Here is a 23,184-nt window from a genome sequence, read left to right as displayed (position 1 = left end):
TGGTTACTTCCTGGTTGTTCCTACAATGGTGATTTCCATGGGCAAAATCTGAAACAGTCCCTCTGGGGGTGGTGCTTCAGTCTTCCTTCCACATCCTGTGGTGGTTTGTGAAGAATGCTATCCTTACTGTGAACATCTAGATCAGTTCCGTGGACATTTCTTTATTATCCCCAAAACTGCAGAGAACAGGGGTTTTGTAATAACTGATTCAGAAATTCCCTTGCACTTTAGGAATGCCTAATAATAAGCAAAAGCAATGAGAGAGGTGAATATTACCCTGTACTTAAGAAAACTCAGTTCTGCTGCCCCATCAGATTGGCTACTAAGTCTAAATGGAAGATGTAAAAAAAAAATTGAAGTGGAAAATTGTGAAGGATTCCTTCTCTCCAAGACCTACAGTGGAAATGCCTCTTAGGAATTAGTTTTTTAATTAACTACTAAAATATTGTAAGTTTAATCTCCTAATAAATTGAGTATTGTTACTGGAAGAGGTCTTGTAAATGAATCAGCTGAAACGTCACTTCTACTTATGAGAATAAAAAAGAAAAATGTTAAGTAGCGTTATTAACTTCCTGTCATGTTTGTTTCTTGGCAAGTCCAGACCCTCTTACCAATCCAGTTTCACTGAATGTGAGCTCATTTTTCCTGTTTTGATATTTTTCTTGAAGGCTTTAATTTTAGTAGTTGAAATCATCTTAAAGAAGATAAAGGAAATATTGGATAAAAAGATGAAAGCATTAAGAAGGAAGGGAAAAAACCCTTCATTTCCTTGGAGCAGACATTGTTATTCACAGTGTTTATGAAGAAATGGTAAACACCATGGCAGTAAGACAAATAATGATTTGCATCCCAAAGGCTGTTGCATGTAGTCATGTATTAAGCCATAAAAGAAAAAAATCAACCCAGTTTTCCCTTGGAAAAGCTTAAGAGGCAGAGGGAGTAAGGTCAGAATCTTATAGCTCAATGGAAAATTACACCAGATATTAAAAAATTCTGAATTCTACTTCATACCATGCAATCCACAACAGGGTTATACCGAGGAGAGGTCTCGGTGACCAGGCCTGAGGAAGGGACAGGGTGTGTTCTAGTCCACCGTGGTGCAGAAGAGCTAGGTCCACTCTACGAAGGGTTAGATGTGAAACAGTGTGTGGTCTCAGAGGGCTGTGGTACCACTGGCTCCTACTCTTCACTCTCTTATTTTATTTTTTTAATTAAAGTATAGTTGATTTACAATGTTGCATTGGTTTCAGGTGTACAGCAAAGTGATTCAGAGATATTATATATATCCTTTTTCAGACTCTTTTCCCTTATAGATTATTACAAGATATTGACTGTAGTTCCCTGTGCTATACAGTAGGACCGTGTTGTTTATGTATTTTATGTATAGTAGTGTGTGTGTGTTAATCCTAAACTCCTAATTTATCTCTCCCCCCTTTCCCCTTTGGTAACCATAAGTTTGTTTTCTATGTCTGTGAGTATGTTTCTGTTTCATAGGTAAGTTCATTTGTGTCATATTTTAGGTTCCACATATAAGTGATATCATGTGGTACTTGTCTTTCTCTTTCTGACTTACCTCACTTAGTGTGATCATCTCTAGGTCCATCCATGTTGCTGCAAGTGGCATTATTTTCTTATTTTTTTATGGCTGAGTAGTATTCCATTGTATATATGTACCACATCTTTATCCATTCATCTGTCTGTGGACATTTAGGTTACTTCCATGTCTTGGCTATTGTAAATTTCACCTTCATTCTTTGAAGATATTTTTGCTGAATATCTAGGCTGACAGTTTTTTTTATTCCTTTCAGTTCTTTAAAGATACTGCTCCACTGCCTTCTGGCCTTCACTGTTTTTAGGATGTTAGTCATTCTTTATATTGTTCTCTTATAAGTAGTCTGTGTTTTCTCTGGAAGCTTTCGGGATTTCCTCTTTTTGGTTTTCAATATTTTTATCATGTACCCATGTGTATCTGTTTGTGTTTATCCTGCTTGAGAGCCTTTAAGCTTCTTGAACTTGTATGTCTTCCACTACATTTGGTAAACGTTAGGCCTTTACTTTCCAACAGGTCTCTGAGGCTTTTGTTTTTAATTTCTTTTCTTTTCTGTAATTCAGATTGTATAATTTCTATTTATTGAGCTTCATATTCACTAATGAGTTCTTCTCCATTAAGCCTTAATAAGTTTTTAATTTCATCTATTGGTGTTTTTTCAGTTCCTGAATATCTATTTCTTTTTATAGTAATGTTTCTCTGAGATTTCCAAACCATTCATTGATGATGTGTTTAGTTTCTTTTTCATCCTTAAAGATTTTTAATAACTGCCCCAAATGCTTGTCTCTGTTTTCAACATTTGGCCGTCTCAGCATCAGTTCATTTTCTAATATGAGCAGACAGAGTCAGAGAAGTTACAATGACTCGCCCAAAGTTACTCGGTCAGTTGCAGTGGAAGAGGGAGTCCAGCCATGTCTTCCGACTCCAGATCTCTTACGTCTTCCTCTGCATCGCGCTGTCTCTTCAAACTTTGTGTCATGGCATTTCCCAGGGAAATTTACGATTTGAGAGAGATAATGTGGATCAGTAAATAGATTTTATGGCCAAGTTATAATGGCTACAATGTAGAGAAGATAAATCTGGGAGCTTCAGTGTGCATTAAATTTTCAAATGTCCCACTATTTATTTTTTTTAAAGGAATATTTATTTATTTGTTTGTTTATTTATGGCTGCGTTGGGTCTTCGTTGCTGCACGTGGGCTTTCTCTAGTTGAGGCGAGCGGGGGCTACTCTTCGTTGCAGTGCGTGGGCTTCTCATTGCGGTGGCTTCTCTCGTTGCAGAGCACGGGCTCTAGAGTGCAGGCTTAGTAGTTGTGGCACGTGGGCTCAGTAGTTGCAGCTCACGGGCTCTAGAGCACAGGCTCAGTAGTTGTGGCTCGTGGGCTCTAGAGCGCAGGCTCAGTAGTTGTGGCTCGCGGGCTCTAGAGCGCAGGCTCAGTAGTTGTGGCTTGTGGGCTCTAGAGCGCAGGCTCAGTAGCTGTGGCTCGCGGGCTCTAGAGCGCGGGCTCAGTAGTTGTGGCTCATGGGCTCAGTAGTTGTGTCGTGGGCTCTATAGCACAGGCTCAATAGTTGTGGCGCTCGGGCTTAGCTGCTCCACAGCATGTGGGATCTTCCTGGACCAGGGCTCGAACCCATGTTTCCTGCATTGGCAGGCGGATTGTTAACCACTGTGCCACCAGGGAAGCCCCTCAAATGTCCCGCTATTCAGAGTAGCTCCTCACGTGGAGCATGAGTGTGTGACGGTAGTGGGCGTGGTGGGCGTGCTGCGGGCATGCGCCGGGGAAGGAAGGTAAAGCTCGCTGTGTGGGGTGCCTCTAGCAGCTTCAGTCTCACCGGGGGACAGGGACAACGGGAGAGAAGTCTGATTGATTTCACGTACCCCTGGGTGACCATCAGAAAGGAGCCAGTCAGGCTTTCTTTAGGACTGGCCTTACTCTCAGTGTGATTTTACGACAGAGCCTCCGAAACAGTGTCCTTTCACCTGTCAGCTTTGACCTAATCCTTTTCAGGATGGGAACAAGCTTCCTTTGATAGTTCATTTTAAGAGGCTTAAGATGCAAATGCGAGGATGACATGTCTGTGCTGGCATCATAACACAGAAAGGATGGTGGTCAGTGACAGCTCGGAAGTAGCACTAACCGTGTGCCAGGCAGTGTTCTGAGAGCTTCTTGTGTGTTATTTCATTTTAATACAACAAGCCGCTGAGATGAAGAAAGGGTATCTTTTTATAGTACATTAAGACGTAAGAGGTGCCTTGTCCTCGGTCACAGTTAAAAGGTGACAGAGCTGAGGTTGACACTCAGGGGCCCCAGAGTCCACGTCTCAGCTGCTTTTATGACCGAGAAGCCTGCTCCTGCCCCTGGCGAGGCCCTGCACCTGGAGCGGTGATTGTGTGCGGGTCTGCCTCCGTCCCCTGCTGGCCACGGCAGGCGCTGGTCGCAGTTCAGGCACTTGGGTTTTCCTGCACCTCAGAGCCTCCTCGGCGGGTGCCCAGGAGTCACCGCTCAGCAGTCACAAGGAGGGTCCCCTTTGCCGCCCCAAGGAGCTCTTCTCCAATGACCCTTTGCCTCTAATCCATGGTCCAAAGCGCATTTGCACTAGAATGGAATGAGCTAAGCAGGGGAGACTGCTAATAACAGATTCAGAGGAGAGGACCAGGGAAAGAAAATAAATGAAATGAGAGGAGACAGAGGAGTGTCAAGGGGAATCTGGGGGGGGCGAAAGCTTCCTCATGCTGGCGCACTGGCCTCCACTGAGCACGTTTGTCCCTCCGTCCCCATAAACCATTGCGTGGAGATGGTGCCGCCTGCTGCTGGGGCTGAGGACACTCTTTGCGGGGTTCCTTGTGACGGTTTATGACAGCTCGTCGGGTGCGGTGGATGTGTGGCTAACCTAGGACGTGGAATGTTCCTGACCTGCATGACGGGACAGTGCGGAATCCTCGACTGCCCTCTGCACGAGTAGGAGTGTCACAGCTGCAGCCTACAGGTCCCAGGAGGCACGGTACCTGGTGCAGGGCTGCTGCCTCTGCGCTTGGTTTACCCGTCATTTCAGGTTTCTGAACGCCGTGCAGTTTTCTAAACAGAAAGGGGAAATACTTCGCTAACTCATTGCATAAGACATCTGTTTAACGCTGCTTTGTTTCTCATTGCCCAGGTGTTTAAGGAGGAGAAGTACTTGAAGGATGCCATGGAGTGCAGCGATGTGATTTGGCAGCGAGGTTTGCTGCGGAAGGGCTATGGGATCTGCCATGGGACCGCTGGGAACGGCTACTCTTTCCTTTCCCTTTACCACCTCACGCGGGATAAGAAGTACCTCTACCGCGCTTGCAAGGTAAGGACATCTCTATCCAAACCACTTCTGAACCCTCCAGGGCACACACAGAGCCCAAATACAGCTCTCTCCTCCTTCAGACATGTTTCTCCCAGCTCTGTGGTTTCTTCTGCACAGCCTTGTCCCTGGCGGCCACGTGCCTTGGCCGTTCCATCTGTACAATGGGACTAAGGGGTGGAAATGCATTCTGGAGTCCCATGACCTGTTAGGATGCCCTCCTGTGCATTTATTAGCTTCATGACTTTGGGGCGCCCCTTCTTCAAGCCTCAGTTTCCTCATCTGTAAAAATACTACCCGCCTCCTAAATTTGTTCCAGGAAGGGTTAATTGAGGTAGTGGGCAGGTCGCCAGTAGTTGCCCCTGCTTAAAATCCTCCAGTGGTTTCCCACTGCCCGTGAGCGGCACCCACAGCCCCGAAGTGGAGAGCCCCGTGCGCCTCGGCCCCTGATTGCCTCTCCCCCGCCTTGCCCCATGCTCTCCACGGGGAGCAGCGTTCCTGGGACTTCCCCGAAATCTGCCTGGTGGAGGCGACCTCTGAGGTCTCCCCGGTGATAGAGCCACCAGGGCACTCACCGTGCGCTTCTGCTTGTTCCTGAGTGTACCACACCCTAGACCACGAGCTGCGTGATCTTCCTAGTCAACGTCCCAACCCTGCCCAGTACCTAGGGCAGTGCCGGCACCAGGGACAGGCTTAATAAATACGCATCAGATGTGCGAAAATGGACGCACAAAACAAGACTCAGTAAATGTTTGCTGGTGTTTTTATTACTATACACACTTCACAAAATAAAGTTACAGGAACACAGAAAAAAAGATTGGAAGAAAATGCACCAAAATGTCCAATGACCCTTGATAGAGGCATTCGGGTGGCTTATTCTGTATATTTATTACTGTTCTGAAGCCTTTTCTCACACCAGATGGAACAGAGCCCTCCGACCTGGTGCCCCGAGACACGCACGTGGTCGTGGTGCCCACGCTCAACAGAGGCCACGCAGGGCATTGTGGGGATGCAGAGGGCAGGTGCCTGACCCGGGCGTCAGGGGTGCCATGTAGGCTGAGACCCAGAGCAGAGCTGGAGCTTGAGCAAGCGGGTGGGAGTGGTGCCACCAGCCGAGGAAGCTGGCGGGGTGAGCACCCTGGGGCCCGCAGCGTTCCCTTGGCCAGAGCAGAGCAGGGCAGGAGCTGGGGTCAGTGAGGCGAGGGGCAGTTCGGTTGGACGGCAGTCACAGTAGCAGATGGGTAAGAAAATATGGGGATTGGGGAAGGCTTCATGGGGGCTGAGGCACAGCTAGTTTTCTAAAGATGTGGAGCTTTTCAGGTGGGCCAGGAAGGCAGGGCATGGGGAGGCGAAGTGCACCCCAGTAGGAGAAGAGCCCCTGCAGAGCCACGGAGGCAGGCACGGCACAGTGAAGCCTGTCCCCGAGCGCTCAGCGTGGGAGGGTGCAAGGGCGAGGGGTGAAGTCAGAGGGGCCGAGGCCAAAGAAAGCTGGTCCTTCCCCTTAGTCAGTAGATCTGAGCCTTGGTTACACCTTAGAATCACTGGAGCTTTAAAAGGGGGCCTGGGGCTTCCCTGGTGGCGCAGTGGTTGAGAGTCCGCCTGCCGATGCAGGGGACACAGGTTCGTGCCCCGGTCCGGGAAGATCCCACATGCCGCGGAGCAGCTGGGCCCGTGAGCCATGGCCGCTGAGCCTGCGCATCCGGAGCCTGTGCTCCGCAATGGGAGAGGCCACAGCAGTGAGAGGCCCGCGTACCGCAAAAAAAAAAAAAAAAAAAAAAAAAAAAAAAAGAGTGCCTGGACCCCACCCTGGGCCCGGTTCTGTGGGAGCCCAGGCCCCCAGGTGCCAGCTCCTGGGTGGTTCTCATCTGCAGGCGGGGCTTCCCAAAGGTTTGTGATTCATGTCCAGACTCCTCTCAGAAGGATTGCCCTGACCACGGTGGGGTGGATGAGATAGAGGTAAACAATTTGGGTTTCTCCAAATTGTTGTTTAATAATTAATGCAAGAAATGTTGAGTTATAAACCCAAGGGTTGGCTGTGATACTAAAGAGGAGAGATTCAGAAACACTTAAGGTATCGATACAGCTGATTCACTTTGTTATAAAGTAGAAAGTAACACACCAGTGTAAAGCAAGTATACTCCAATAAAGATGTTAAAAAAATAAATTCCTCTTGATAGACACTAAAAAAAAAACCAGATATTGAGCTGAGCCCACAGAATTTAGTGGGTTTTTTTTAATGTGGAGAAGACAGAAATGTATGAATGTCTCTCTGATCTCTAAGGAAACCAGATAGATGGTGGTGCATCAAACAAGCTAGAAGAGTGAGCAGATTTGGAGAGTAGAAAGTTTTATTGTATATGTGCTGAATTTATGATTCTTTATATACATATGACAAAAAATAAGTTACCTTAAGCAAAAAAGGGAAATTTATTATAATGTTATAAAAATCCATTGAAGAGGTTTAAGAAGAAGGGGTCAGGGGAGCTCAGAGGAAATTGCTGATAAAGCTAAGGGATGAGTTTTCAAGATGAGCAGGGTGGGCAGTGGGCAGTGGGTGGGCCGGCCGGGGAGCAGTGGGGAGAGAAGGGAGGGAGGGCTGCGTGTTCAGCAGAGGGGCTGGCGGTGAGCCCAGAGAGCGCAGCCAGGCGAGCGGTTTCAGAGCCAGTGTTTTAATCTGGATGGAGCACCTGCAGGGGCAGGAGGCGGTGCTTAGAAAAGACCGGAGGTTGTTGGGTTGTGAGATTTCTTACTTCAGCCTTCCCAACAACCTTCCTAGGTAAATTCCCCCCTACAGAGGAGGAAACAGGCCTAGGCAGGTGACAGAGCTTGCCAGGACTCACCTGCTCAGAAGAGGTGGTGCCGAGTCCCTCCGAGCTCACACTCCTGACCACTCTGTTGCCTGGGAGTCTGCTTTCTTTGATTCTTGGTGAATTCACTGCGGTGTCTTAGGCGTTCCATTTTCACCAAGTGAAATCCCCACTCTTAAAAAGAAATGTCTTTCTCCCTAGTTTGCAGAATGGTGCCTAGAATATGGAACACATGGTTGCCGCATTCCTGACAGACCCTATTCTCTCTTTGAAGGTAAGAGTGAGGGAAAGCTCCAGGTTTAAGTATGTGGGTGTGTGCATTTGGTTCTCCTGACTCTGCGCCATCACAGTTGATCTTAATTAGTAATCGCTGCACAGCTGGTAAATACCGTGAGCAAAGTCGTTCATTGCAGAAAATTATATTGAGTCTCTTTACCTTGCCTGTTTTGTGTGTGCTCCTGTGAACTTCCTCCAAGTATTTTTAGATCTTTTGTGACCTGTAGAGGCATAGACTGTCCGCTGCTCAGTAATGGAAGAAAATAACGTTTACTCCTGTGCATTTCATCGGTAATATTGTGCGTGGAGTATTGATCTATTCACAGCGAACTTGGTTAGTTACTTAAATGTATTTAATTAAGTCATGTAAAGAAGTACAAATAATTAATATTAGTAATTTTAAAGTATTAGTAAATACAAGTATTAGTAGTTGGAAAAAATAATGAGAATATTGAAGACAGTTCTGAAAAACAAGAGCAATGAAAGAAACCAGCAGACACATTGCGAGTCTGCTCCAGGCACACACAATACATAGCATTAATTCAGGAAAACAAAACGGGAGTCCTACAGAGACTCAGATATTCTTTGTTTAGTGTGTGTGTGTGTGTGTGTGTGTGTGTGTAATGGTAATTTGGAACATAAGCCACAGAAACCAGAGGGCAAACGTTAATGGTGTTACGATAAATGGATGGTGACTTTTTAATTACTTTAGAGCCACCTTTTATAGTAATTCCAAAATAAATTTCAGAAGGAATAAATGAATACTTTTTAAAACATCAAAAAGTAGATGGGTGTTGAATTTTGTCAGGTGCTTTTCTTGCATCAGTTGATAAGATCATGTGGTTATTCTTCTTCGGGCCCCTAGCACTGTGGATCACATTGGTTGATTTTCAAATATTAAGCCAACCTTGCATCTCTGGAATAACCCTTACTTGGCCATGGTGTACAGTTCTTTTTATGTATTGCAGAATTATATTTGCTAATTGTTGTCGATGATTTTTGTGTCTATATTCATGAGGAATATTGGCCTGTAGTTTTCCTTTCTTATACTGTGTTTGTCTGGTTTCGCTATCTGGGTAATACTGGCCTAATAAACTGTGAGAAGTACCTTCTCTGTTTTCTGTAATAGATTGTGTATTAATTCGTGGAAGAATTCTCATTTAAATGTTTGGTAGCATTCTTCAGCGAAACCTTCCTAGCCGAGAGATTTCTTTTCCGGGAGTTTGAAATTTACAAATTCAGTTTGTTTAATAGGTTACAAGGCTGTTCAAGTTATCTGTTTCATATTCAGTGAGCTTTAGTAGTTTGTATTTTCAAGATATTGCTCCAGTTCACCTGAGGGGTTAAATTTTTGTGCATAAAAAGCTTTGGTGGCAGTCCTTCGTTATCTTCTTGATGTCTGAACTGTCTGTCGTGCTAATGCCGTGTTTTATTTCTGCTACTGAGATTTTAATCATATAATAGATAAACGAGCAAAAATTAGAGCATTTGTCATTATCTTTTGCAGAATAAGATCTTTTTAATATTCAAAGAAACTGTAACGAAAAAATGTTTCTCAGAATAAAAATTTTCGTCTTTTGGGTCATAAAAATGAGGTGTATTTGTATCAGATATAACACAGTTAATACCTGAACTCTAAATGGAGTTCATTCAGGTTCATAAATTCAAGTTGATAATGGCAAATTCAAAGCCCCAGCGGGTGAAAAAGCTTGGAATGTACCCTCCCGAGAGGCTGGGAAGCTCTTGCGTTCTTCTGGGCCCCTGTGCCTCACAAGTGCCTGGCAGGAGACACTGACTAGGTTCTCGTTGGATGGGTGAATGTCGGTGTGGAGGCCACTAGGCTGGAAGGGCCCACAGCGCCCAGGACCCTTTGTGGAGGAGCTCCCTCCTGCCAAGGGATCCTTCGGGTAGGCTGCTGAGTTACTGCAGTGATTGGCGGTGGGGATTTTGACCAAGCAAGTAAAGTTCGTTTTAAAATAACATTTTTGAAACCCAAAATGCAACCTTCCGTTTGGAATAAAAACGTAAAGGCTCTGAGAGGACGTTTATATGTTGGAATATCACAGTAGCAGCGCACTTAACTTTTTTGTTAGCACTTCTGTGAAATCATCTTAAAGTGTCAAGATACAAGATTAAAGCTCAGAAACCAATTTTTAAAATTAAGATAATGAAGAAAACTGGTATTACCTGCTGGGTGCTGATGTGAAGATTTCCTTTTTGTGCGTGTGAAGTTATTTTCAAAGTCCTCCCCACCTTTCCCACATCCTTACAGCCCCAGTAAAGGCAGCGATCAGAGGTCACTCGGTTCTGGACCCCGCCACGCACCCTTTCTCACAAAGGACCGCGTTTTGCGTTGCAGGTATGGCTGGCACTGTTCACTTCCTCTCCGACATCCTGGCCCCGGAGGCATCACGGTTTCCAGCATTTGAACTCGGCTCTCCACAGAGGGATACAAAGGTGCAAAAAGACGACTGAGAGATCCAACTGGACCAGAAGCCACCGGGTTGCTTAGTGCCTGACACAGAACCAAGTGTGAATCCTGAAAGAGGGAGAAAAAGGAGAAGCAGGCACCCTCCCAGACCCCTGTGTCAGAATGTGATGACAGACCATCCCATCAGCGTTCTGTAACAGTGTCCCCTCACTGGTGTAAAATATGACTTCCTCGTGTCCAGTTCTCTGCAGTGTGTGCATGTCTCTTGGTGTTTGCTGTCTGTAGGTGTAGGTTGTTCTAAACGGAAGCCCTTCTCTGTCCATGAGCCCGAGCTGGCTGTGCATGAGGGCACGCGGCAGCCTCTTCTCTGTACATAATATTTAAAGCGGGGTGTTTTCTGTACTGACAAACAAGAAATAGGCAGGTGGTGTCTCTCCTATGTAACAGAAGATTCTCCGCAGTGATGTCCCAGTCATAAGACTTTCCAGCATTTTCTGTGGGTACCTTTCAGATCAGCATGAGAGAAAGACCACTCCAGAAATGAAAAGAAATAGAACAGGTAGAGGGAGTTTGCTGGAGTAGGGGGTGGTGAGCCTTTCCACCAGGTAGTCGAATGCTCCCTCTTTGTGTTTTGTGCTCACCTCAGTGTTTTTAAGAAGCCGAAGGGGGTGCATTGCAGCTCTGCTGGGGCTCCCATTCTCAGGCTCTTTGTGTGAAGTTCCGGACCCTCCTCGCAATCCAAGGCAGCTCGTGCCCTGGGGGGTGGACTCATGACACCAGGGCCACTCAAGGGAACCGTTTTCGTGGCCACATTGTAAATCATGTAGCAGTGACTGAGGGTTGGCAAGTCTAGATTCAGTGTATATTATTAAAGTAGGCTGCACCTCAGTTCTATCAACATTATAACTTAGTGATATAAGTACAGTGGATACAATTCCAGATGCAAAATAAGCAGAAAGATATTCATCTCTTCCATGTCCCTCCAATTAAACTTACTCCAAACTTTGGTAAATTCTCAAAGTACAAATTTGGAATGAATGTAGTCCTTATTTTTGTCTACTATTTGGGTGATAAAAGTCTCACCTTTGATGAAATGTATTAAGCATAAAGCACTAGTCTGCATTTATGCATATGGAAAACAGTCTTCTAACCAAGAAAATTACGATCCTGTCTGACAACTTTTATTTTAAAACTGGGCATTAATTTGGCTTAGCATACCCTCAATAATTTTACCTTGTACATCCGTTTTTAGAAGAGTTTTGCTGTCATGGTATGAGTGGTCTAGGACTTTGTACAGACCTCTCATGAGCTAAGGCCAGTTCATAAATGACAAGATAGGTCTCTCTGATGGTCTGGTCCTGATCTACAAGGGATTGTCAGGTGTTTATCAGCCTCGTTTCCACTCCTTTCATAAAGGTGAGAGAGTGTCCACTTAGAAGACAGATCCCTTCACACGTGTGTAATTCAGTGCAGTCCTCAGGATCCTGCTGAGCCTTGGCGGTGGGGCTGACTCCCGAACACGTGCCCTTCGGTTTCTAAATGATGCCTCATGAGTCTCAGTCACGACTGTTCAAGTTAGGTTGATGACTTCCATGGGTATAAATCCTCACGGTTGTGTTTTAACCGTCTTCCCGGGCCTGCTCATGTGCCTCCCCGGGACCTGCAGGCGGGACGTGAGTGAGCTGAGGGGCTGTTTGTCGGAAGAGCTCCCCTGGTGTCGCAGCTCAGCCCAGCTGCACTGCTGCCACCTCGCGGGGCTTCGGCACGGAGTTTTACCCAAGCCGCCTCATTTCTCAGGGGGGCCAGTGGGGCTGCACAGGGTTCACCCCCCTCAGCAAGAGGGGGCAGCACGTGGAGGCCCTGGTCCTGGCCACGTGTCTCCTGACCGGAAGCAGTGAGGGTGACCCTTCGTGACACCTGGGCGTCACGATGCCTTGTATGTTCGGCTTGTTTCTGCCTCGCACACTGAGGGAAGATGGAGCGCTTGTGAGGTAAACGGAGGAGATTGTATTTGCAGGGTTTTTTTAGAAGCCAGCTGGATTGACCCCTCCCGCTTGCCCAGCAGATGTCAACAGAGACGCAGTCTGTGACTCCACAGTAACCCGCTTCCTGGGGCGCGACACGGGCGGCTGCACGGTGCCAGGTCCAGCTCTCAGTCCCCGGAGGCAGCGGGACCAGAGGAGTCCCAGAGCTGGTTTAGTGGTTGTGATGAGTGCGATTTCGGACCTCAGAGCAGCTCACGGTGATTTCTTACGTTTGTGTATCCAAGATGTGTCTAAGTGTTTAAAATAATGTGTATGCACAATGCCATTTTAAAATAAGAAAGAGAAAACGTTGATGTCCACAGAAACTGTGTGGGGTTCCCTGTTTCGGTACTTAGTAAAAACATGGTTTTGTTGTGACACTTGCGGGGTCTTCGTCTCTTCTCACCTCTGCCTTTGAGAGCGACGGTTGGAAGCCTTGGCCACTGTTCTGAAGGTGGCCTTCCTCATGGAAAACGTGGCCGTTGCTCACGTTATGGCGTCCTAGGTGCTTCACTAGAATGACGGCTTTCTGTCTCTATCCCAAGGGCCTCCGAGCCCTGGGCAGTACCAAGAGAAGCCTGTCTTGAGCCTGCCCATGTGACAGGCCTTTACACTCACAGTCACCGTGAATGGCCCCAGCACGGCTGGGGTCACAGCGTGCATGGCGGTGGGCACTCTTCTCATCACTGTCTTACAAATGAGAAAGCTGATGGCCTTGCCCAGGGTCACAGCCGGAATGAGGGACAGTCAGGCTTCCGACCCGACGGTTCTTGCCAGTGGCCATACTTCTGACTTGTACTCGGTACCTCTTCCCCTACGTGCCCAACACGGAAGGTGAGAAATTGAAACCCCGGAGAGGCCCTGTCATCTGTGCTCCTGCCCTCCTGGGTCCCTCGAACCATTCAGTGCAATTCCATACTCTTAACTTCGTAAGGCAGTTCTCAACCGCTATTACTTCATTTGCTAAATTCACAAAAGCAGGACCCAGGCGTGAGGTCCAGGTCCCCCAAACGTTTTTACAGACTGTCTTTACTCCTTCCCAGTCTCTTTGCTAAGCTTCAAGGGCCCCTTCCTTTCAGGTCTCTGTTTTTCCACATCATGTTTTCTGGAGGAGAGCCAGGTGTCCATTCCAACCAGACGGTCACCCCCAGCACCTGTCAGTCTTCTGTCAAACTGGCCGGTGGCCTGGAAGGCTGTGCTGCGTCATCGCTTCTCCTGATCAGAGGAGGGCCGCAGGCTCCTCCACGGCCCCTGCTCCCTGGGGTTGGGTCGCTGGGTGACGGAGGCTATGACGCGTCCAGTCGACCTCACAACGCGCCCCTGCCCCCATTTCCCTCTCCAGTTTGCTCGAGTCCTCCACCCAGCACGCCAGGCCTTGCGCTCTGTGCTGAGGGTGACGGCGACAGCCACCCTCCTGCAGCTCGCCCGGCCCCGCGACGGACGCCTGCGGAAGGGCGCAGCCCCGCTCAGGCTCAGGGCCGGCCCGCCTGTGTCAGCACCTCGGACAGCTCCTCCGCAGCGCGGGCGCGGCGGCGGGCCTCCGGGCGTGCACTTCTGCCAATGGCAGGAGGGCACCGCGGCGAAGTGTGACCGGTTCAGCCTTGCGGCGCCGTGACCTCTGGCGTGAGGCTGCGGCTGGCCCCTGTCGTCAAGGAGCCTGTGGAGTGGGCATCCAGCGCAGAGGCTGGAGCAGCCTGTGTGAATTTGGATCAGCCGTTTCCTACAGAGTCTCTCTGTGTAATCAGGACCTTATTTGGACTAACCAACCTTATTTGGTTAGTGGGAGAATTAAAACGGAGTAACAAATGGAGAAAGCATCTAGCACGTGGAAGTGCTCTGTGATGGGGGAGTTGAAGGTGTGCGTGTAGTGCTTGTGTGTGAAGAAACGGGCTCACTCTCCTGAGTAATGAAATGAAAACCCAGGTCTGTCCAGCTCCAAAATCCCAAGCCACGCCACCATCGCGCACCACTGCTCTGCCTAGCATCCCCGAGCTTTCGGCCATCGTGGGCATGGGCGTGTGTGTGCCCAGCCGCACCAGGGTCCTTCAAGGGGAAGAGTCTGCCACGGGGGCAAGGAGGAACCAAGCCACAGTTTCAGGCTTACACAAAATCTAAAAGTTCAGAGAGGCTGTGTTCTCCGTCCTCCAGCCTGATCTTTGTTTAATGCCCCTGGAGGTCTTCCCGCTTCTGTACCAGGTAGATCCTTGTGGCTTTCATAAGATCATCATCAGGGGCAGTGCTGGTCACATGTTAACAGGGACCTTACGCCCTCCTTAAAGTATTGTTCGTGAGAGAATAAAACATGTAGCAAGCAGCATAATCACATATCCACCCATAATCATACAAATGTCTCCCACGCTCCCAAGAACTGAGGAAGCCAGCTTTTCAAACCATTTCGTCAGAGAGGCCACAGGGTTATCCAGCGCTTTATGCTTGGCTGCTGGGAACTAAAAGGGGGGGTAATGAACAGGACGGTGCTGCCTCCAGAGGCTCTCCGGTAGCAGGAAGGGCCATGCTCCCTGCAGCTGAACTGAAAGTTCTGAGAACTTGCCTGCCTGAAGGGTGTCATTGTTCTGCCCTGACACTTGAATCAGAGATTGTTTAGAGAATTCTGCACTGGAAGCCACTTTCCTCCTGAAATTTCGAGGCATCATACTGACTTCTAGCTTCCAGTGTTACCACCGGGAGCCTCAGAGCCGCAGTGATTCTTGTTTCCTTGTGCTCAGATGTTGTGTTTTGATGTGAGCACTTTGCAAATTGTACAGTTTTTTCTCTGTCACGATGATGAACCTAGTCCTGGGTTTTTTTGTTTTTTTTTTAACATCTTTATTGCGGTATAATTGCTTTTACAATGGTGTGTTAGTTTCTGCTTTATAACAAAGTGAATCAGCTCTACATATACATGTATCCCCATATCCCCTCCCTCCTGTGTCTCCCTCCCACCCTCCCTATCCCACCCCTCTAGGTGGTCACAGAGCACCGAGCTGATCTCCCTGTGCCATGCGGCTGCTTCCCGCTAGCTATCTATTTTACATTTGGTAGTGTATATATGTCCATGCCACTCTCTCACTTCATCCCAGCTTACCCTTCCCGCTTCCCGTGTCCTCAAGTCCATTCTCTCTGTCTGCATCTTTATTCCTGTCCTGCCCCTAGGTTCTTCAGAACTTTTTTTTAAGATTCCATACATATGTGTTAGAATATGGTATTTGCTTTTCTCTTTCTGACTTACTTCACTCTGTATGACAGACTCTGGGTCCATCCACCTCACCACAAATAACTCAATTTCGTTTCTTTTTATGGCTGAGTAAGATTCCACTGTATCTATGTGCCACATCTTCTTTATCCATTCATCTGTCGATGTAGTCCTGGGTTCTTGGTAGGCCCTTCCAATCTGGGAACTCGTGTGTTTCAATTCTAGGAAATTTTCTTGAATTATTTCTTAATGTTTTTTTCCCCCTCCACCTTTTTGCTTTCCTTTCCAAGAGATTTCAACTTTGTTTTCAAATCCTTCCATTGTGTGTTTAGTTCCAGGAGTTTTTCTTGTTCTCAGGGTATCTTTTGTGTATATCCTCTTCTTGTTGCAATATTTTATCTCTTTGAGGATGTTAATTTATTCAACACATAGTCATGAAGGGCTTATTCAATGCCACACATTATTCTGGGCACTTGGAATCCATCAGTGATCAAAACAGTCAAAAAGTTTTATCTTGTAGAGTTTGTGTAGCAGCGAGAGACAAGCAATAAGGCTAAATAGACAGATTTTCTCCTATGTTATAAGGTAATAAATAATATGGAAAAAAAGATAGAATAAAACAAAATAAGAGGGACTGATGGTGGAGAGAACACAAATTACTGTTTTAAACAGGATGGTCAGAGTAAGACTAGAGACGGTGACATTTGAGCCAAGACTTGAAGAAATTAAAGGAGTTGGCCAGATGAGTATCTGTGGAAAGAGCACCTGACAAAGGCCGTGCCCTGTTCAAGAGTGGAGTGAATGACCACACGGGGGAGGGGGCGGGGAGGAAGGAAGGCCCGGGCCTGGAAGGCCATTCGGAGGAGTTTGGCTTTTGCTCTGGGTGAAGTACAGAGCCACTGGAGGGTTTGAGCAAAGGAAGGACGTTATCTGATTTATGCGTCGAAGGGGACATCCTGAGAGAATGCCTGGTGGATATAGGGAAACCAGAAGGCTGGTCCAGGAGAGAAATGATGTGGGCTTGGCGAGAATGGTCGGCCTCTTGCTGTGTCCTAGAGCCAGTAGGATTCCTGACGGCCAGTGCAGAGCACGAGAGAGCAGAGTTAGCCTTGGAAGGGGCGTCGCCAGCAGCTGAGATGTGGAAGAGGCCAGTCGGGGGTCAGGGCATGTGGAGTCTGAGGTGACCGGGACGGCTGGAGTTTGGAGAGAAATCTGGGAGGGAACTGTCACTTTGGAGTGATTTGCATATTGATTATTTACAGCTATGAGCTGAGAGAGCTCACCCAGAAAGTGAGGGGAAAGGCATAGGGAAGGAAGGAGCTAAGGCAGAGCCTTGGCCACATAACACCAAGAATCGGGAGGAGTTTGCCCCAGCAAAGGAGGATGAGAAGAAGACCTCTACCTCATTGGGTAGAGGTCTGTTTTCCTGGAGGCCAGTGAGGAAATTTTACGTGTGCAGAGGAGTGACCAGCTGTTTCAGCCGATCCTGATAAGTGAGAGAAATGCTAGGAGTCGGCCATTGCATCCAGCAGCCTGGAGGTCCTTGGTGAATTGGTGAGCAGAACAGACAACGCTAAAAGGAGTTTGGTTGCAAAAGAGGAAAGAAATGGGGCCATAGTTGGTAAGAGAAATAAGATCAAGAAAAAACTTTTTTTTTTTTTTTTTTAAATAACAGCATGTTTGTAAACCAATGTGATCCAATGGGAGCTTTTAAAAGACATGATGTAGGGACTTCCCTGGCGGCTCAGTGGTTAAGAATCTGCCTGCCAATGCAGGGGACACAGGTTCAATCCCTGGTCCGGGAAGATCCCACACGCTGCAGAGCAACTAAGCCCGTGTGCCACAACTACTTAGCCCGCACTCTACAGCCCGTGAGCCACAACTACTGAGCCCGCGTGCTGCAACCACTGAAACCTCTGTGCTCTAGGGCCTGTGCGCCGCAACAAGAGAGGCCACCGCCATGAGAAGCCCGCGCGCTGCAACAATGAGCAGCCCCCGCTCGCCGCAATCAGAGAAAAGCCCACGCGCAGCAATGAAGACCCAACGCAGCCAAAAATAAAATAAATTATTATTATAATAATGTGCTGCATAATCACAATACCAGTGTCACACCTGAGAAAACTAACAATGATCCTGTAACACGCTGCATCCAGGCCACGTCCGGTGCCCCAACCGAGTCAGGAGTGCTTTAAGTCTGTATTGTTGTTGTTTTCCGTCAGCATCCAATCTAGGTTCCTGCTTCATATTTTGTTAATCTTTTCATAACCTAGGACACTCACCTGCTTTTTTGTTTTGTTTTTAACGACATCAACTTTCTGAAGACACCAGGACTGTTGTCTTATAAATCTCCCCCATGAGTTTGTCTGATTCTTTCCCCACGGAAACTTGTCCTGCCATCTCCCCACTTCCTGAAACTTGGAGGTTCAGTTTGGACTCTGGAGCTACACTGTCCAGTATGGTAACCACTAGCCACCGATGAGTATCTGAATGTAAATTAGTTTCATGAAGATTAAGTTAAATTTTAAAATCCAGTTCCTGCATCTCCCTAGCCTCATTTCTTTTTTTTTTTTTTTAACATCTTTGTTGGACTATAATTGCTTTACAATGTTGTGTTAGTTTCTGCTGTATAACAAGGTGAATCAACTATATGTATCCTAGCCTCATTTCAAGTGCCCAGTATCCACATTTAGCCCGTGGCTACTGTACTGGACAGTGCAAGTATTTCCATCATCATAAAAATGTCTGTCAGATAACACTGCTCCAGATGTGGTTATATCCTGGTTGGACATTTTTGGCAAGACTGTTTCTTAGGTGGTATTTTGTACTCCGTACTGCATCACATGCAGAGGCCTGGTTGGGAGTCCCAGGGTGTCCTGAGGGACTTGTAAACTGCACTAGGAATATCACACGCCCTCCACATCCTTCTCTGGTCGTCAGTCGGGATGCTACATCCTGTGATGGAAAGATTTCTAGGGAAAAGAAAATAAAATCAAAGAATTTTAGAGCTGAGAGGGAAGTTTGATTATTTTATAAGCAGCTGAGGAAACTGAGGCCCATAGAGGTTCAAGACTTGCCCAAGGTCACTGATGCTAATTGGAAGCAGAGAATCACCTTCGACAAGCATCTTCTTACTCCTGGCCATTCATATATCAGAGTTGAAAATACCCTGTGGCAACTGAGATCACACTACTAAAAAAATCACAAAATACCTTTTATTGAGTATCAGTGTTAGGTACTGTATTTAGTCCTTAAAAAAATTACTTCTCACAACCACCCCACAAGGAAGGTTACTTACAGAAAATCTCTGATTAACAGGAATTTATTTTTTCAGGTAATAAACCTAGAATTGGTTCAACCCTATGAAAGCTGGTATCTCTGTGATCATCTTGGCCTTTCCATCATGGTCACAAGGTAGCTGCTGCAGCTCCAGATATCACATCAGTGTTGAAAGCAGGGTGAACCTGCATGTGGCAGTGCCAGCAACTCCAGTCTCATTCGTGACAAAAGTGAAATCTTTCCCAGAGGCCCAGAGTAGACTTCTGTAGTATCTATCATTGGCCAAGACTGTGCCCGTTGCAAAGAAAATGTGTGGCTCTTCTGGCTTCTACAGAAGAAACAGGGAAGGGAATGGGGGTTGGATTAAACCAAACCACATGGAGGTGTTCCTGTCCTCACGGTTCAGTTGAGGAAGCTAATGCTCAGAGTGCAGAATCCCTCACTGGGGGCTCACAAGTGAGTTTAAGCGGCAGAGATGCTTCGACTCCAGAGCCCATGGTGAGTGCAGTGTGCTCACTGAAGAATGAAAATGAGGACTCGGGTTGCCAGGTCTGGGCTGGATCAAACACTTCAAGAGGTAGGATGTGTGTGTCCTCAAAGAACAGGGGAGAGGCTGCCCCAGACCGTGATGCTGCCACCCGAATAATAAACTGAGGAAGGACATTCAGGAGAAGAGTGCCGTAGGTATTTGGGGGTGGACAGCTTACAGAAGTTTTACTTACTCCACTCGTAATATATATTTAAAGCTACATTTCATGTATCTATATACTTAATGCCATATATATTCAGTGCTATGTTTCTATATCATAAATATTTCATAAATATATTTATTTAATATATGCTATATTTCATGTTTTCTCCCCAACCTTCTCTTTTCCATGAGAACTTGGTCTTTCCAGCCTTGGTCTTGCCAACCACACACCTTTCGAGAAGGTGCTTCTCACAGTTGGTGAGAGATGCATGTAATAAATGATACAAATTGAACAAAAATGGGGCTTCCGGCCCCTCCTCAAGTTGGCAGCTATGCATGGACCGTAGCTCATACGCAGTGCCTGCCAAGCCTGGTGGGACACGTCAGTACAATCTTCCTAATGGGAATATTTGCCGAAAGCCCGAAAAAATGTACAGATGCTTCGAGCCAGCAATTCAAGTCTAAGGTTTTATTCTGAGGAAATAAATGTGGATGAACATTTAAAATGGTCACAAGCTCGCTCAGCACAGCATTGTCCATAATAGGGAAAAATTAGCAACAATTTTTGCAAAAAGAGCAAGTTGGAGAAATACATTAATACCGAAAAGTGAAACAAAACATATATGTGGTAAAATTAGGAAGAAAAGCAGGGGGTGGTAAACGTAAAATGCAGGCGGTGGTAGGCGGCGCAATGGAGCAGCTGCGCGGGGCGCCTCCGTCCTGTGTCCTGAGTGGCTTGCGTGTTCACGTGAGTACATCTGCTCTGCAGCATCCGCAGTTACGCCAGCAAACTGAGAGGCGTCACAAGAAAGCCTGGTTTTCCACGGCAGCCACCGTCCTGGGGGTTTGTAGGCGATCTCGGCCCGCACAGTCATCCGGGACTAGGCGTCCATGGCTCGGGGTCCGGGCTGGCGCGGGAGGGAGCGCCTCGGGGCCCGGCGGGAGTTCAGGGCGACTCGGGTCCCCTGCGTCCTCACCCACCACCGGCCCGGCCCCTCGCCGCTCGCTCTCGAGCATCCGGCCTGCATCCACCATACGCCTTAGGCAAAAGTTACACTCATTATTCTGGGTGTGTAGAATACTTTGCTGTTTAAAAATGAAAAATAAAATGGAGCGACCCCAAAATTAGATGGGAGTGTGTGGGTTAAATCACCTGCGGCGCGGCCGTGCGGTGGGGCGCTGTTTAATCATTGCAGGGAAGAAGCAGGAGACTATTTAAATGCCAGGAAAAATGCTAGAGGAAAGCGGGCTACGAAGGATCCCGCGGTGCACCTGTGTCGTCAGAGCGAGGGACCTAGAAAGCGACGGAAACACGCCCAGCCGCAGTCTCGGGATACTGGGGTCGCAGGTGATTTCTGTTTACCTTTTGCTTTGTGCTTTCCTGTACGGTCTACATTTTAGATTAAAAATAAAGGCATGGGTTGGGTTTTGAGTAAAAAAATATCAGCAGGGACTTTGCCAAGAAGGGCTAAGCAGGGTCCCCTCCTGGAGCCTCCCGGGGCCGCCCCACCCTCTTCGCGCAGGTGCCGCGCCCCAACCTGGCGCGGGGCGGGGCGGGGGCGGGGCCCAGTCTCCGGTTCCTTCTCCCGGCGGGTGATCTGGACGCGGAGGCCGCGGTCCCCGGTCCCGGGCTCATCGCGGGGTGGCGCGTGCGTCGCTGGCTGTCCAACTCGCACCACACCCTGGGCGCCTCCGTAGCCCCACTTTCCAGATGGGGAAACGGGGACACCAGGACGTCCCGTGGCCCCAGTCGTCAGGGCGACTCCGAGGCAGGGCGTCCGGAACGCCCGTCCATGTGCGCGTATGGTCCCTCTGTGCCCACCCGGCTCCACCGCGAGCGCTAAGCCAGGGCCCTCACCACAACACAGGGCGACGAGGACGGCCGGCGAGAGCAAGCGCAGAAGGTGGGCAGAGGGAGCCGGTCTCCAAGGTCAGCGCGCCCAGAGCGTCCTCCCCAGGCTCTGGGGGACTCGGCTGGCCGGGCACCGGCCTGAGCTAGGCGCGGACGTGCCTTCCCAGGGCTCCCCAGAACCGAACTACACGTGCCGGGCACTAGGGCCTTTGGGTACTTGAGGACGAGACACACAGACCCTCCCCGCTCCGCCGCCTGGAGGGAGGGACCGGGCTTCGCATCTCCCCAGGGGAGCGCAGAGAAGGGGCGTGGAGAGCGGGACTGCCTGCCCGGGGACCTGGAGACAGGAGGCCTCCCGCCCCCCAGACTCTGCCCTCGGTGGATCCTGTCACCTTCTTTCTGCCCCCCCTCACCCCTCCACCCATCCAACTCCTGTACCTGCGGATTCCTAGGGCCCAGTCCTAGACTCAGGTGAGAAAGGTCCTAGCTGCCTGTGAGTGCAACCTCGTCACCTCTGAGGGGAGAAACTCATTCAAGGGCACGAGTGGTTTTTGGGGGGATGGGGCTCTGGCGAGAGGACACGACTTCTGCCATCCGTATCCGCATCTCTTCTGCGCCGGGCACGCTGCTAACTTCCTCCTGACCATGACAGGCGTGAAGAAGCCAACTACCGCCTTTCCCTCCCTACCCTTGCTTGAGAGCAACTCACCTTCTATTTCAGAAATTACAATTTCTGATCTTGCACTTTTTTGCCTTGATAACTATTATGGACTTTTTGGGGTTCAGTGAAATTTGGGAGGGACAGACAAGAGTGAGTACTGTTTGCCATCTCCAGTCATGACCTTTGATGTGTAAATGACCTGCTCCCGTTTCACTGGGGGAAGCTGAGGACCAGTGGGTTGTCCAGTGAGGCGTCTAAATCAGCTCTGCGTTCCCCACCAGCAGGCAGGCTGGCCTCTTCTACTTATTTCCTGTCCTGTTTTAATATAGTAAATTATAAGACACTTCTTGATAAACATTATCTCAGTTGGTGATTCATCTAAAATACAGCCTAACTGTAGCAGCTATAGATCTGTGAGAGAAATACCGTTTCTGACCAAATAGAGTTGGATTCTTTCTTTTTTTAAATAAATTTATTTATTTTTAGCTGCATTGGGTCTTCGTTGTTGCACGCGGGCTTTCTCTAGTTGTGGCGAGCGGGGTGTGGTGCGCAGGCTTCTCATTGCAGTGGCTTCTCTTTGTTGTGAAGCATGGGCTCTAGGTGCACAGGCTTCAGTAGTTGCAGCACGTGGGCTCAGTAGTTGTGGCACACGGGCTTAGTAGCTCTGCGGCATGTGGGATCTTCCCGGACCAGGGCTCAAACCCGTGTACCCTGCGTTGGCAGGCGGATTCTTAACCACTGAGCCACCAGGGAAGCCCTAGAGTTGGATTTTAAAATCAAGGCTCCCCTACCTATGCAAAGCACACTCAGGCCCCCAGATAATTAATATCAGTATTAGCTGTGAGTCCACATAATTAATGCTTCTGTCTTCCTATTCCGATAATTTTTTTCCTTAGCTAGATATTTTAAATGTGTTGGTGAAACAAAAGTTCCTTATCTTCTTGGATAGCATCTAATTTCCAGTTCTCCTGAGACTGGGTGCATTCCTCACGCACTCCACCCCACCCAGCTGAACTGAGAGCCCACTGTGCATCCTTCTTTAGAAACTTCGTCTCTCCCCTCTTTCCCACTCCCCAGCAAAAGAGTCAAAGCACA

General features: G+C 48.2%; 1 protein-coding gene across 3 annotated transcripts in view; it reads left to right on the top strand.

Annotated features, from left to right (window-relative positions):
• The window catches only part of LANCL2 (LanC like glutathione S-transferase 2), a 60,227-nt gene extending 47,433 nt beyond the window's left edge, over positions 1-12,794 (top strand). For all 3 annotated transcript variants that reach the window (XM_022593169.3, XM_022593168.3, XM_030761492.2), the window contains exons 7-9: positions 4,705-4,881; positions 7,887-7,959; positions 10,321-12,794. In XM_022593169.3, coding sequence (XP_022448877.1) covers positions 4,705-4,881; positions 7,887-7,959; positions 10,321-10,436 — 366 coding nt within the window. In that variant the 3' untranslated portion in view covers positions 10,437-12,794. The remainder of the gene's footprint in view (positions 1-4,704; positions 4,882-7,886; positions 7,960-10,320) is intronic.
• Positions 12,795-23,184: the final 10,390 nt, after the last annotated feature.

The sequence above is a fragment of the Delphinapterus leucas genome, chromosome 9 (assembly GCF_059928025.1).
Source record: "Delphinapterus leucas isolate spDelLeu-1000000601 "Yukka" chromosome 9, BTC_Dleu_Yukka2, whole genome shotgun sequence".
Taxonomy (NCBI): Eukaryota; Metazoa; Chordata; class Mammalia; order Artiodactyla; family Monodontidae; genus Delphinapterus; species Delphinapterus leucas.
The sequence above is the reverse complement of the archived record's forward strand: the minus strand, read 5'-3'. Positions and strand labels throughout refer to the sequence as shown.